The sequence below is a fragment of the Rhinolophus ferrumequinum genome, chromosome 21 (assembly GCF_004115265.2).
Source record: "Rhinolophus ferrumequinum isolate MPI-CBG mRhiFer1 chromosome 21, mRhiFer1_v1.p, whole genome shotgun sequence".
NCBI lineage: Eukaryota > Metazoa > Chordata > Mammalia > Chiroptera > Rhinolophidae > Rhinolophus > Rhinolophus ferrumequinum.
In genome coordinates, this window is record NC_046304.1 from 3,961,720 (window position 1) to 3,978,384 (window position 16,665).

At 36.0% G+C, this 16,665-nt stretch overlaps 1 protein-coding gene across 13 annotated transcripts in view; it reads right to left on the reverse strand.

The window, feature by feature from the left end:
* NCOR1 (nuclear receptor corepressor 1) overlaps positions 1 to 16,665 on the reverse strand; it is a 165,603-nt gene that overhangs the window by 83,259 nt on the left and 65,679 nt on the right. For 8 of the 13 annotated variants that reach the window (XM_033090679.1, XM_033090674.1, XM_033090678.1 and 5 more), the window contains 4 exons: positions 15,551 to 15,729; positions 14,949 to 15,003; positions 13,598 to 13,699; positions 1,910 to 2,037 (listed from right to left, as the gene is read on the reverse strand). In XM_033090679.1, the coding sequence (XP_032946570.1) occupies positions 1,910 to 2,037; positions 13,598 to 13,699; positions 14,949 to 15,003; positions 15,551 to 15,729 (464 nt within the window). The remainder of the gene's footprint in view (positions 1 to 1,909; positions 2,038 to 13,597; positions 13,700 to 14,948; positions 15,004 to 15,550; positions 15,730 to 16,665) is intronic. The other 5 variants (XM_033090681.1, XM_033090683.1, XM_033090680.1 and 2 more) reach the window with 1 other exon arrangement.

A 16,665-nucleotide genomic window follows, 5' to 3' on the forward strand; every position in this document is an offset into this window, starting at 1 on the left:
AGAATTACCATATGACCTAGCAATCCTTCTTCTGGGTATCTACCAAAAAAATCTGAAAACATTTATTCATAAAGAATAATACTCCAATGTTCATTACAGCATTATTCATGGTGGCCAAGACATGGAAACAACCAGTGTCCTTCGATAGATGATTGGATAAAGAAGATGTGGTATATATACCGCATTTCTCAGAAAATAAGACCAGATCTTATATTTATTTTTGTTTCAAAAGACGCATTAGGGCTTATGTTCAGGGGATGTCACCCTGAAAAATCATGCTAGGACTTATTTTCCGGTTAGGTCTTATTTTCAGGGAAACACGGTATATACAATGGATTATTACTCGACCATAAGAAAAAAATGAAATAAATACTGCCATTTGCAACAACATGGATGGATCTTGAGATTATCAAGCTAAGAGAAATAAGTCAGACAGGAAAAGTTGAGAATCATATGACTTCACTCATATATGGGATATAAAACTGAAAGCAACAAACGAACAAGACAAACAAAAAATCATAGACAGACAACAGTTTAGTGGTTGTAAGAGGTTAAGGATGGAGTGGAGGGTAGTAGAAGAGGGTAAAGGGGGGGTCAAATATATCGTGATGGAAGGAAAACCGACTCTGGGTGGTTTTACAATGCAATATATAGAAGATGTATACTATAGAAATATACGCTTGAAACCTATATAAGTTTACTAACCAATGTCACCCCAATAAATTTAATAAAGATTTTAAAAAATTGTCAATACAAAAAAAAAATAGAAATCTTACTAAAGTAGACTATTAGAATGGCATGAGTATCCAATGCTCTAAAAAAGATGTCCAATGATTAAGTCTGCTTTAGTTGCCAGATGAACCTTCAGTATTTCTAAGAGGATTATAGAAATGATGCAATAAATATTAAAAAGGAACGAACTACTGAGACATGCATTATGTATGGATCTCAAAGCCATTATCCTAAGTAAAAGAAGCCACACACAGAAGACTACCTACTGTATGATTTGATTTATATGAAATTCTAGAACAGGCAAAACAGATTAGCAGTTGCCAGAAGCCAGAAATTGGGGGGGGGGGGGTGGAAAATACTGCAAAGGAGCAGATGGGAACTTTTTAGGGTGATGGAAACATTCTACATCACGGTTGTGGCAATTGTTACACCAGTGCATACCCTTGTCAAAATGCATCAAAATATACACTTAAAATTGGTGAATTTTATTCTATGTAAATAATGCCTCAATAAAGCTGATCTTTGGGGGAAAAACAACCAATCCAGTTGCTAAGACCCCCCCCACCCCAACCCCCACATCACCTGCCACAATATATACATAAAGACATTAACAGTAGCTGTCTCTGAGTGGCAGAATCACAAGTCAATTTTCCTTATATTTTGGTCTCTTTTACTGATTTTCCATAATGAGCAAGAACTATTTTTCTTTTTACAAGAAAACAGCAACAACATCCACAAACAAACCAGGAACTATTTTATATGATAAATAAAATTTAAAAAGCTGGAATATAAGGTATTATATAAATGAAAACCATTTATCAACATTTTTACACTAATGTACACTATCTTAGGTACAAAATTTAAGATTCTGAGGTATCTTCCAAATCAAAGATTAAATTATACCTGATATATCTCAGTGATAAGTGTATATTATTGTAACCTAACCCTTCTGAAAAGTCCCTTCTGAAAAGTAATGTATCATGTCTGGCAAATAAGTCCATTAAGCTAAAAGTTATATTTACTGAAATACTCCATTACTAATGATGTCAAAGCACACATCCCATTCTTTTATCTAAAATCTTGTACCTTCAATAGATTCAGTTTCATAAATAATGTTTTAAATAAAAACTAAGTGTTAACACTGAACTAATTATTTAACTCTAATTATTTAACTTACTTAGAGTCCTCCTTTTCATCTTTTTCTTCTTCATCTTTTTTTTCCTCTTCTTTTTTTTCTGTTTTTTCTGCTTTATCTTCTTCTTTTTCTTCTACTTTTTCTTCTTGTGAGGGTCGGGCAATTTGCTGCTAGAATGAACCATCATTTGTAAAACTCAAAGGTAAAAGAAATAGCTCCTCAAATTGTGATGATGAATTTTAATAAATATCTATGCAAAAAAATTAATAAATGATTAACTTATTAATCATTTACAATGTAATTAGGGGTCATGTATTAAAAAATAGTCTTAACGCTCATTATTATATTCTATACATAGATATTGCTTTAAAGGTCACACATATACACGCAAACACACTCATAGTGTTCAGACCGATAAGAAAGGTAAAAATGTTAAAATTCCACTTAGATATATGAAATCTGAAGTTGGTTCTCTCTTTTTGTAACTCCCACATCTAGTCTGTCACTCAAGTATTTCAACTCTACCTAAAAATATGATAACCTATAATTAATTTATCAAACCATCCCCGTCGTATTAGATATTTACTATGTTCTCAATTTTTTTATTATTATAACTACATCATACTATAAGAAACATCTTTATGCTTTTATTCTTTTGGGGGAGCATTCGTTTAATGGAACAGTAGACAACTGTGGTCATTATCAAGACTGAAGTATTTGGAAAAATACTAAGGATTTAATAAAGTGAAAAGAAGTAAAGCACAAATAATTCTAAGGTGTTAACTATAACTAATTGTAAATATTTATATAAACAAAGATTGAAAGAGAATAAGATTACGGACCCTTTTATCTTTGATGTCTCATTTGCTAAAATTGTGACTCTAAAAGAAAAAAGTAAAATTAAGTTTGTGTTGAGTGTTATCTTTGTTTAATTCAGAAATCAAGACTGTATAAACTAATTAGGGTTGAACTCCAACTCATCATCACAGCACACAACCTATGTTCTACATGTACCTCTTTCCAATTCCCCTACTTTCCTACATTATTTGCTACTTCGGACTCACCTAACACATCCAGCATTTTCATGCTTTTGTCTGGAATACCCTTTCTACCCCTCCTTGCCTAGTAAATTCCTACATACCCACTTGAGATTCAGTTCAAAATGCTGCATTTCCTGTGAGGCTTTCCTGTCTCCCTACCTTTCTACCTGCATGTCCATGTATGCCTGCAGCACTTATCAAAGAGTGATGTATTAGATGGTGATCAGGGACTGCCTGGCTCACTGTGTTATAATCTCGTAAAAGACAAGGACCCAATTTTAATCGCCTCGGTATCCTCAGTTCCTAAGGAGAACATCTGGACCATGGACGTGTCTTGTGTGTTGATACATCAAAAAAAATTCCTTTATTCTGGTTATTTGAAAAGTTTTTGCCCTCCTACCTCAATTGTTCATTCTGACCCAGGCTAACGCCCGTTTTGCCTCTTACTAACTGCCTGTCCTCTTACCTGTTCCTTTCACTAAACAACCTTAAGTACTCATTTATTCAAAGTAAAATTCTCCTTAATTCTTAATAGCGTCTAAAAATCTTTTACCTAGTCACCAAAACTAAAATTTGACTTTTTTCTTAAAAGAAAAAGGCCTTATTGGCCACTCCACAAGAGGTCCCACACAACATTATGCCTTCTTCGAACCATGGTGGAAAGAAGAATCTGTATTCTATCTGCTCCCTACTGAGACTTCTAGAACCCCGCTAAACTTTGATATTTTAAAAATACTTCCTGGGTTAGCCGGGTAGCTCAGTTGGTTAGAGCGTGGTGCTGCTAACACCAAGGTTGCCGGTTTGATCCCCGCATGGGACACTGTGAGTTGCGCCCTCCTTAAAGAGAAAAGAAACAAACAAAAAAACTTCCCTTTTCAAATTTCACAAAATCTACTTATGATGCCTTTCTTCCTCTTTTAGTGTTACAGATTGACTTCTCCAATACTCCCAAGAACACAGAAATGATTTTATCACATGGCTCATTATGCCTTGCCATTATCCTTCAGATCTCAAAACGCATGTTAATGCCTTTGATCCCCTTATTCTATGAAAATGGCACAGTCCATCAAGAAGAACTATATCTACTATTCCACTTTGACTCCTTGCTAAACTTTCAATACCTGATTCCCTCATCCGCTTTATGTGACTTTCCCCATTTCTCACACTGGTTACCTGCCAGTTTCCTTTTCTTCTAAGTATTTATTATTGCTAGAGAAATTCAGAAATCAGGAAGATTTTTCAAATGGATACTGTCTAACCACAACAAAGTCTTCTTTACAATGGGGAACGTTCTCTAATTGACTCCTTAGCACACCACAGTGGTCACAAGATCTATTTCAAATTCTAATAACCTCACTCCCACCATGAATGTTAGTGTCCATCTGTCATTCTGAACCAAAAAGATGGCATACCACCAAAAGATGGGATCATTTTGTAAGTTATATAAATGTCTAACCATTATGCTGTACACTAAAAATTGAACGGCTACTGTTATTGAAAACTTTTTTTTTTTAAAGATGGCTGTAGTGCAGGGGATCCTGCCAACTTCGCCATGTGTCATGCAGGGTGTCCTGCGAGGTCTCTGGTCCCACTCCCCACACAAAAACACAGGATATGGCTAGGCCAAAAAGGAACACCCACGGAGCCATAGGTAGGGGAGTCACACCACTATACTCTCGCTGGTGGCGGGGTTGGAGAAACAGGAAACAGGAGCCACACAATTCTCAACCCTCACTGCGCCGCTTGCAGGCTCAGCCACCATCCTCTTGCTAGCCCCCATTTTCCTGCTGGCGTAGCCACGGCAGTTATATTCGTGGCCAATGGCTCACTGGTTACAGCTGACGGCCAACTAGCCACAGCTGCTGGCCATTTGATCACAGTCCATGGCCATTTACTACCTGAGCCAGCACCTTTCTATGTGAGGCCGAGAGCCTGAAAACTGCTTTCTGGGGCTTGTCCCCACAATGGCATACCAACAACAAACTCTGCCCTGTCTAGCAACTGGGCTGTGTAACCAGAAAATAGTTTATAGCCCTAAGAAATGATGGGGAGGTGTCAACTCGGCAGAAGGTAAGTAAAGAGGTTCGCTGTTTCCCTAGACTTGGATGATACATGTAATCTTATTTCCCTAATACTTTTCTCCTAATGCCAAACAGCGTTTTGAAGAAAGTAAGCAATTCTACACCTCCTCTACAGCCCGAAATCCAGCCAACAGCTGATATCACTCCCCTTTCCATAGTGTTGGGGACTGAGAAGCAACTGTAGCACCTGCTTCAACCAGTCAATGGGGAAAAGAGCAGAATGCCTTCTGAACACAGCTCCCAGTTCTACACAGGGTCTGGAAACAATCCAAAGAAATTGATAGCGTTGCTGGATAGTCTGTAGAAGTGTTTGACATCACCAAAGCACAGTCTCTTACACTCCATCCAGGTGGCACCCACATTGACTAGGCAGCTGGGAGTGGACAGGCCAGAGAGTGTGCAAGCACTACCTGTGGCTGATATGCATCAAGACCCATTCTAATGACTGCCACTGACAATAAAGAGAATAAGGAATAACCTCTGGTTTTAAACAAGAATGGATGGAATTGCTTTTGATTCAGACAAATCTGTAAAGAGAACTGCCAATCCCCATGTTCCAGACTGGAGGTTACAGGTTACGTCCCCCAACCCTTTTAGTGCTCTGGCTGAACCAGAAGTCCCTAGTTTAACAAGGAAATGCTTCAAAAGGTCCCCTAATAAACAAAGACATTACCAATGCTTCTTATCCAGGTTTCTCCCTCCCTAAGCCCAACACTTTATATTCCATTAAAAAGTTTCATTCTGTTAGAGAGGTTCTCATAACATGAAATATTTCTGTCAAACAACAAGCTATTCACTATGAATACAAGAGCACATTATTAAAAAAAATGAAAATTCAAATGAAAAAAGTGAAAGTTACGTGTATTTCATAATGATTAATGAAGAACAGAATCAATTATAGCAGGACCCTCTATAGGAAGATCAAATAATAGATTATGCTGAGATTTATTACTTTTGTATCTAACTGAATATCTAAAATTCATATATATGCTACTTCTTTGTTAAAACGCTCAAGTCTTTAGAAAACACATAAATTCCTACTCAGCAGACAATGAAGTTGTCAAAAATCAAAAAAGACTACATTTAAGAACAAGCAGCTACTGTTAACTACAAGTGTAGAAGAGGCAGAAAGAAGTACTACTTCAGCCACTGAATGTTTTTCTTTAAAAATTACTTCAGGCAGTATATAGAAAATATGCCTATCTTATCAAAATATATTAACAACTAAAGCCTTTAAGCCAACTGAATTTGAGACTACTTTCCTAGAGCAAAAGCTGCCAATCACCAAAAAATACCATCGTGAAGGCAATAAAGGTAATAGCTTGCTATCATTTACTGAACATTCTCTCTGTGCTTGACACTGCACTCTAGGGATTCTACACACACAATTAGTTCTCATGTTAACCCAGCAAGTTAAGTATTACTGTTCCCACTCTCAAAGATGTGGAAACTCACCAAGTGAAGGGACACATCTAGGGTTACATTACAAAGAGGCAGAGCATTTTTCAGTTTAAGCTCTTTCCATTATATCCAATTTTTTAACCTGTCTAAAACATTCTTTCTAACTACTGTCTAGTTAACAGTTTAGTCAGTAACTCTTCCAACTTCAAAAATTACTCCATTTATGTAATGAGTATATGCTTTCTGAATACCTTTGGGGAATAAAAATATGCTGGCATAAACAAATAGAAAAACCTGGAAGAAATGAATAAATTCCTAGAAACATACAATCTTCCAAGACTGAATCAAGAAGAAAGGGAAAATCTAAAACTGTAAGCAAAAAACTTCCCCCTAAAAAGAAGTCCTGGACCACATGGTTGCACAGGTGAATTTTACCAAAGATTCAAGGAAGAATTAACACCATTCTTCTCAAACTATTCCAAAAAATTGAAGAGGAGGGAAGGCTGGCCAAAAGCATTTTATGAAGTTAGCCTTACCCTGACTCCAAAACCATACAGAGACATTACAAAAAAAAAAAAACACGAAAATTATAGGCCAATATCCCTGATGAACATAGATTCAAAAATCCTCAACAAAATATTAACAAACCAAATTCAGCAATATATTAAAAGGATCATGCACCATAAAAAAGTGGGATTTATTCCTGTGATGCAAGATTGGTTCAATATCCGCAAATTAACATGATACACCACATAAACAAAATGAAGGATAAACATCATATGAGCCTATCAATAGACACAGAAAAAGCATTTGACAAAATCTAACATCTAGCTACAATAAAAAAAACTCAACAAAGTGGGAGTAGAGGAAACATACCTCAATATAAAAAAGGCCATATATGGTAAATCCACAGCTAACATCATACTCAATGGTAAAAAGCTAAAAGTGTTTTCCTTAAGATCAGGAACAAGTCAAGAATGTCTACTTTCACCACTTTTATTCAACATAGAACTGGAAGTCCTAGCCACAGCAATCAGACAAGAAAAAGAAATAAAAGGTATCCAAATTGGAAAGAAAAAAGTAAAACGGTCATTATTTGCAGATGACATGACACTGTATATAGAAAACCCTAAGATTCACCAAAAAGCTATTAGAACTAATAAATTCGGTAAATTAACACAATACAAAATGAATATTCAGAAATCAGCTGCATTTTTATATACCAATAACAAACTATCAGAAAGAGAAATTAAGAAAGCAATCCCATTTACAATTGCATCAAAAAAATAACAAAATACCTAGGAATAAATTTAACAAAGGAGGTAAAAAAGAACCTGTACTCAGAAAAATGTAAGAAATTGAAGACGATACAGATAAATGGGAGCATATATCCTGATCATGGATAGGAAAACTTAACATCGTTAAAATGTCCATACGACACAAAGCACTCTACAGATTCAGTACAATCCCTATCAAAATACCAATGGCATTTTTCACAGAACTAGAACAAGTAATCCTAAAATTTATAGTGAACCAAAACAAAAAACAAAACAAAAAAAAAACACATCAAATAGCCAAAGCAATCTTGAGAAAGAAGAACAAAGCTAGAGGTATCAAGCTATCTGATATCAAACTATACTACAAGGCTATAGTGATCAAAACAGCATGGTACTGGCATAAAAACAGACATATTGATCAATAAAACAAAACAGAGAGCCCAGAAAAACCCCACAGCTACGTGGTCAATTAATCTATGATAAAGGAGGCAAGAATATACAATGGGGTAAAGACAATCTCTTCAATAAATGATGTTGGCAAAAACTAGACAGACACATGCAAAAAAATGAAACTAGACCACTTTCTTATACCATATACAAGATTAACTCAAAATGGATTAAAGACTTAAATGTAAGACCCTGAACCATAAAACTCCTAGAAGGAAAAATAGGAAGTAAACTCGCTCACATTGTTCTTAGTAATATTTTTTTCTGCTCTAACTCCTCAGGCAAGTGGAACAAAAGAAAATATAAACAAACGGGACTACCTTAAACTAAAAAGTTTTTGCACAGCAAAGGAAACCATCAACAAAACGAAAAGACAACCTACTGAATGGGTGACAATATTTGCCAATGATACATCTGATAAGGCATTAATAATCAAAATATATAAAGGAGTCTTACAACTTAACACCAAAACAATAAACAATCCGATTAAAAAATGGGCGGGCAGAGGACCTGAATGGATACTTCTCAAGAGGATAACAGATGGCCAATAGACATTTGAAAAGATGCTGAATGTAACTAATCATCAGAGAAATGCAAATTAACACCACAAAGAGATATTGCCTCACACCTATCAGAATGGCAATCATCAATAAATCAACAAACAAGTATTGGCGAGGATGTGGAGAAAAGGGCACCCTCGTGCACTGTTCGTGGGATTGTAAACTGGTTCAGCCACTGTGGAAAACCGTATGGAGGTTCCTCAAAAAACTAAAAATAGAACTACCATATGACCCAGCAATCCCACTCCTGGGTATTTATCTGAAGAAATCCAAAACACTATTTCAAAAAGACATCTCTATGTTCACTGCAGCATTATTTACAACAGCCAAGATATGGAACCAACTTAAGTGTAGTCTATCAATAGACAACTGGATAAAGAAGATGTGGTACCTATAAACAATACAATTATTACTGGACCATAAAAAAGAATGAAGTCTTACCATTTGCAACAATATGGATAGACAAAGAGTATTATGCTGTGAAATAAGACAGAGAGGCAAATACAACATGATTTTACTTTATATGTGGAATCTAAAGAACAAAATAAATGAATAAACAACAGAACAGAAAAAGACTCACAGATAGAGAGAACAAACTGATGGCTGCCAGCCAGATGGGAGGGGAGTTGGGGGGCTGAGTGAAAAAGATGAAGGAATTAAGAAGTACAAATTGGTAGTTACAAAATAGTCACGGGGATGTAAAGTACAGCATAGGGAATATAGTCAATAATGTTGCCGTAAATATGTATGGTGCCGGGCAGGTACTGGACTTATCAGGGGGATCACTTCGTAAGTTATACAAATGTCTACCAACTACGCTGTACACCTGAAACTAATATAATATTGAATGTCAACTGTAATTAAAAAAATTTTTTTAATTAAAAAATATATATAAGTAAATAAGACCAAAAGACAAACAAATACGCTAGCATATTTAAAGAGGGACATGTTGTCAGCATGAAGGAAGAGTACAAATTCTTGTGAAATGAAGAATATGGTTTCTAAACAGTGACTTGCTTCAATTATTGTAGGTCGCTAGCAGGTACCATAATAATTCCGTCTGCATAGATTGATTAAATGAAACTTTATGCTGGAAAGTAAGAAATATTTACTTCTAATGAAATGTTACATACAGAATCAAATTACTACTTGGCATATTATTTATAATTCTGGATCCCAAATAGTAACACTGAAGAGTGACTTTTGACTTCCAATCTTTGATATGTACTCACAGCTTCAACTAAAATTTATAAAGAACCACACTCATTCTCATCATGGATGATAGATAATAAGTTGAACTGCAAAAATGGTTTGGGCAATATCTGACAGAATTTTGAGAGAAAAGTTAAAACTTCTGTCAACAATAATCTCTGAACACAATTCTAACAAAAATATGATTGTCTCATTTCTCTATCATTCTAAGATTAAAACTCATTTTCAGAGAACACAGGTTCCCTATGGCAACAACAGGTTAAAAATCAAAGCTCACAAACTTGGAATCTCTCAGTCAACAGCATACTATACATTCATCTACCAAATAAAAATTGCTTCCTATGGGTAAGAGGTTTGGAGCGGGGGATGGGAGAGGCAATCAAACACTGAAAGAATCAAGCATACATTTCAGCAGAATTCTACAGAGTCTTGAAATAAATTTGTCCTCATCACTCTGGGATTACCTGACATAATTCCTACTGATTCAAATTTGCTTGGCTAATAGAACAATAAAGTGATTTTTAAATTAGTTGGATCTCTATATCCACCAGGGTAAAATCAAGACACACAAATTTAAAAATTCTCAACTTATAACTAGATTTTTTTTTAAAGTGTTTCTGAACTTTTGTCTATACAGTAAATTCTATTATTTCCAACTAAATCTTTTCCCTAAACTCCAGGCTTATATATCTAACTGCCCACTTTACATCTCCACTTGGATGTTTACTAGGTAGTTGAAATTTAGCATGTCCCGATTTTCCGCCAAAATCTGCTCCACCGTCAGTCATGCCTATTACAGAAAATGGCACCTCCACCAGCAAAAACTTGGGTTATCTTTGATAACTGTTTTTGTGGCATCCCTCATAATCAATCATCAGCAAAATCTCCTGGCCTTACCTTCAAATATATATCCAGAAATTGACCAGTGTTCCTCACCTCCCCCAGTATAGCTTAGTCCAAGCCACTGGGATTATTAAAACAACCTCCTAACCAGTCTCCCTGCTTCCCTTACAATCTAATCTCAATAGAGCAGCCAGAATGGTCCTGTCACAACTAACATCTGATATATTACTCTTCTGCTCAAAACTCCAATGGCTTCTCCTCTCTGATTTGGTATTGGCTCTAGTATCATTCCCTTCTATATTAAACTAACACCACCTAATTTCTGAAAAACTGTCCATCTATTTTGACACAAATGACATGAAGTACACAGCAATTAAGAAACAGAGGTAAGATTATTTTGGTCTGAGGTGGTGGTGTAAGTTCATCATTCAATCCTCTCCTTTCACAATTCCCAGTGAAACAACCACAAAAATATATAACTAGAGAGAAAATCTTCAAGGTAATAACCTAAAAGCTAATGTAGGCAGGACTAGATTGTTGGAAATGTAGACCAAATCAAAACTGAACCTACCTGGGAGCAAGAATTCCTAAGGTTTAGGTCAAAGTGAGGATACATATGGAAAATGTCAGTTCTGCAAATGCATTCTGGTATGTGCTAAGGGTGCTAGCACAGAGATAAGAATGTACAGAAGAAAACACTAATATGGCTGAAATTTAACAAGGACAAGTGTACACGGAGGAGTGAAATAGTGCCCAAATAACTTTAGGATAGAAGATAAACGTTTCAGAGTAACAGCAACATTCCCTGTCACTCAAAACTTCCTGCTAGAGCTTTCTCCTCTATCATCACAAGCAACAGACAGCTAATCAAGCAAAGGTAAGGTATAATAAATATGACATTATCCCCTTACATTATCTGGGATCAAAAAATTAAACAGTAGGGGGCCAGCCCGGTGGCTCAAGCTGTTAGAGCTCCATGCTCCTAACTCCCAAGGCTGCCGGTTCGATTCCCACATGGGCCAGTGGGCTCTCAACCACAAGGTTGCAAGTTCAATTCCTCGAGTCCCGCAAGGGATGGTGGGCAGAGCCCCCTGAAATTAAGATTGAACACGGCACCTTGAGCTGAGCTGCCGCTGAGCTCCCGGATGGCTCAGTTGGTTGGAGCACATCCTCTCAACCACAAGGTTGCCGGTTGGACTCCCGCAAGGGATGGTGGGCTGCGCCCCCTGCAACTAGCAACGGCAACTGGACCTGGAGCTGAGCTGCGCCCTCCACAACTAAGACTGAAAGGACAACAACTTGACTTGGAAAAAAGTACTGGAAGTACACACTGTTCCCCAGTGAAGTCCTGTTCCCCTTCCCCAATAAAAAATCTCTAAAAAAAAAAAATTGAAACAATAGCACATACAATTTCTAAAAATAAAAGTTATAAATACTACCTTGTAATTAGGAATAAAGCGGTTGTTAAAAATTGGTAGCTGAAACTTGTTTAAAACATAGATTGGTTCTAGCACCTGTGGCTAAAGACCCGTGGTTCCACTTCGTGGAAAGCAGGGGGCTCCTGTAATGGAAGTATTCCACTGCCAACATTCCATTTGCTGCCCGTCAGGTCATAAATTCTTTCCAGAGCCCTACAATCATCCACCCCTTTGTCCTTCAGTCTTCGTCCCATCAGTACACAAGCATGCTCGTTTCCTCCCTTCTGATCCGCATCAGCTCTATCACCTATTTCTCTGTCCCCTTTATAAGCAAATCTTATTAACAAGGCTACACTGGTACTACTGCCACTTCCTCACCTTCTGTATCCCCTTCAGTTTACTATCGTTTTATTTCTGGCCCCCTCACCAATTCACTGAAAACGGCTGTCAAGGCCATCTCAGCTGACTCAACTCCAGAAGCATTTTACACAGTTGACTCATGAAATACTCCCTATACTTTTTTTGACCATGCAATACTATTCCTGAAGAATATGTAATCACATCTTGTGAGGTGGTAGTGCTCTGTAGAAACAATGACCCCGAAAACACAAAAAGGTTATGGCTACAAATAATGAGAAAACGTGTCAAATAACCTGTATCTGGTGACCAGGGCAACCAAGGGAAGAGAGGGTGGCTGTCCGGGGAAACCAGAACAGATTTAGGAATGCAATGAACCCTCAGCAGCTGTTCGAGCTCACTCACACAATCCCATACTGCGACTTGGATCTCTCGGTGTAGAGAGCAAAAGGGGACTGCATCACCCCAGCAGCCTCACTAGAAAAGCACACGAGCTGCAACAACTGCTGAGTATTTATTTTGGGGAAACAGTTTTTAAAGTACTGAGTTGCACATGTGAAAACATATAGTACACTGTATTAAAAACTGTCTTTCTAGGTCAAGTGCTTTTTAAAATTTAAACTATCTAAATTCCCAAAATGAAGTCAATCTGAAACAAAATCACGTTCCAGGTATTCCAATAAACAATCCTTTACTCTGGCTACCATGCTATATTTCTCTTCCTTACTCTCTTGTCCCCTCCTCAGACAAAAGGACTGGTAAAGATAGCATACTAAATAAGTTCTAAAGGGTCTCATATTTAATTACATTATTGCTGTTAACACTGACATAAATGATTTCAACAACATGGAAGTATAAAACTTTTCTCATTAATTTTATCAGACTAAAAATTTAAAATATTCAAAATAGAAGATATAACATATTATATACATTAACTTCAAAATAATCGTAATATGTTCATAATATCCTAATTAATTTAATAGAAACACCAATCCCCAAAGTACACATTATTAAGTACAAAGCTACTGTCATAACAATTTCATATTTATATTTCCACCAACCCTGAAATACCTTCTACAAGTAATGAAACATACCTGGTTTCTTCCTCTGCGTTTTCCATAATTCCTTCTTACTAGGGCTTTATAATTCTCATTTTTCTTGGTTAAGTAGTAATATAAAACACAATCAGGAACACTCTGTAAGTAAAAAAAAAAAGTTTTGAGGATCCAACTAAAAATTTTTAAAAAATCAAATAATACTTTCAAGGAAAACATCTAGTAGTCTCACAAAGTGTAAATTAAGCAGAAATGCACATGGCTAGCATTTTAAATCATATCTAGGCTCTACAAATACTATATACATGGGGTCTGACAATTAAGTTGGAGAACTTATTGCAACAATGTTGCAAACCTTTTTGGTATCAGAGGGATTATTCATTATGAATTTGCACCAACTGGACAAACAGTTAACAAAGTTTGCTATTTGGAAGTGCTGAAAAGGCTGCATGAAAAAGTTAGATGACCGTACTTTTTGCCAACAATTCATGGCTCTTGCATCACGACAATGCACCAGCTCACACAGACAGTGGTCTGTGAGAGAGTTTTTAGTCAGTAAACAAATCACCGTATTGGATCACCCTCCCTATCCACCTGCTCTGGCCCCAATGACTTCTTTCTTTACCCAAAGATAAAGGAAATATTGAAAGGAAGATATTTTGATGACATTCAGAACATTAAGGGTAATACGACGACAGCTCTGATGGCCACTCCAGACAGAATTCCACAATTGCTTTCAAAGGTGGACTAGGCGCTGGCATTGGTGCATAGCTTCCCTAGGGGAGTACTTCGAAGGTGACCGTGGTGATATTCAGCAATGAGGTTATGTGGTACATTTTCTAGTAGGATGAGTTCGCGAACTTAATTGTCTGACCTTGTATATTGTCTACTATGTTAATGGGCAATTACAGTTGTCTTAATCCAAATTATGTAAAAAATACCAAAAACTATCAGAAACATTCAAACACTTTCTTACTAACCAGTAACTAAATTCCCTTTCTTACTGCATATATGTGAACATTCAAAATGTCTCTTTAAATATTTTGCTCAGAAACACTACATTCAATCCACTGTGAAAAAAATTATGGGATAATGAGGACCTTGATATTTTAACTAGAAATTTAATGAGGTTCAAAAAGCATGGTATTCTATGTGTTTTAGGGAAATACAGTATCAGGTCACTTTTCATTAAACATGAAAATTAGTCTGTGTTCTGTGCTTAGGATTTGTGATCATATAATTATAAATATCACTATACTAGAATCTCTTCCATAGTAAGCCCTTTGCAAAAATCAGTTCTATTTAACTACTTTTGGGTACTGAGCACAAACCTTTCAAAGTAGCAACCACCACAAACCTATACACATTCCCAATGTGAACCATTTCTTACCTTCCTTTCCAAATAGGATGCAATTAGTCCAAAGTTTTTTGGATGCTGGATAAACCTGCGTCAAAACAAAACAAAACACACACACACACACACACACACACATTTTAACAACTCAAAAAGGGGGGCAAAAAACTTGGGGAATAGAAATATTATGTACAGACTAATTCCCAGTGATACCTAGCTGTCAATCTGAGGAACAACTGTAAAATCACTGGAGACTTTTAAAGGGCACAGATTCCCAGGCACCATCCACCCACCAGGCACTGACTGAACTGGTCTATGTTAGAGCACAGAAGCCAATACTTTTAAAAAGCAACCCCAGATGATTCAGACACCACCCAAGTTTGGGTACCACTCTTAACGTGACTCCATAACCCCAGATCTTATCTGTTACCTATATTTCCACCTATAAACTTACGGAAAGATCATGTCAAATCTATATTCTCTACTTTCCAGAATAATCTTCAAAATAATATCCATTCAAATGTCAAAATGGGACCAAGTTTTTGGAAACATAGTTGTTTACAAGTAAATGCCAAATACTTTTTCCTAATGTAACATATGTAAGCTTTTAATAGATAATAATTTAAAATTTAAATTACTTGTCCTTAAAGATCTCCTTCTCATGGTCAGTCCACACATTCATAAACTGCCTATCTTTATAAACCTTCATAGGGTCCTCCATAAGCCCGTTCATGTTAATAAACTTGACCCGTCTTTGTTCTGCATCAAACATCATAGGTGGGATCACAGAGAGCTGCCGCATTTGTTTCTCATTATTCTGCAAAAACAAAGAAATACAATTTACATAAAATAAAATTTAAAGAGGGCCATAAACCAACTGTGTTAATATACATTAAAAAAACACATAATGTAATTTAATGATAATAGTAACATATAGTATAACATCTAATATGTAGTAATTACTCATATATCTAATAAATATCCATTTGATGATTATAGAGGCAGAGAGTATACATATTGGTTTTTTTATAATCTAATACCATAATTAGAGAAGAGTTCTTTATTTAAATGAAGCTGATATTTCAGATAATGGAATTTTTGACCTAGAGGACACAAATTAATGTCAAGTTCACTGAAGTAATGACCTTATGAAGCATTTTAATCATATTTAATCTCATTGTCAAGTCTTACCATTATTTCAGAGAACAAATCTTAACATCATTTTAGAAAATAAGTAGGAATAATAAGCAAACAGGCACCAAAATCTTAAGGCCACTGATTTTAAATTAACTAAACTCACAAGTATTAAATATTTCTTACTAATCTTACATAATCTTTCCACTGAAAATTTAAGACTATTATCCTTATAATTTCAACTGAAACTGTTACATCTTTACAATTTATTTTTCCCAAAGTTTAATTCATTAAATTCATAAGCGCAAACCTCCATGAAAAAACTTACCGAAATTACAATTATTGATGCCAATACAAGGCTAGGTTTTTCCCTAAAACTTCTCCTCAGAGACGTGGTTATTGCCTTACAAGTCCATACGTCTATAATTTTATGGGGTACTCGCAATCAATTTGAATACCAAAGTACTATTGGAAGAGACACATTATTAGCTTGAAATCACCTCAACTGATACTAGTTCTGGATACTTAGAATCAGTCAAAAATCAAGCTAAGAAATTTAACACAGATTTAGTCATCATTGCAGGGATTATGGCCACAAATTTTGTAATATAGCAATGTA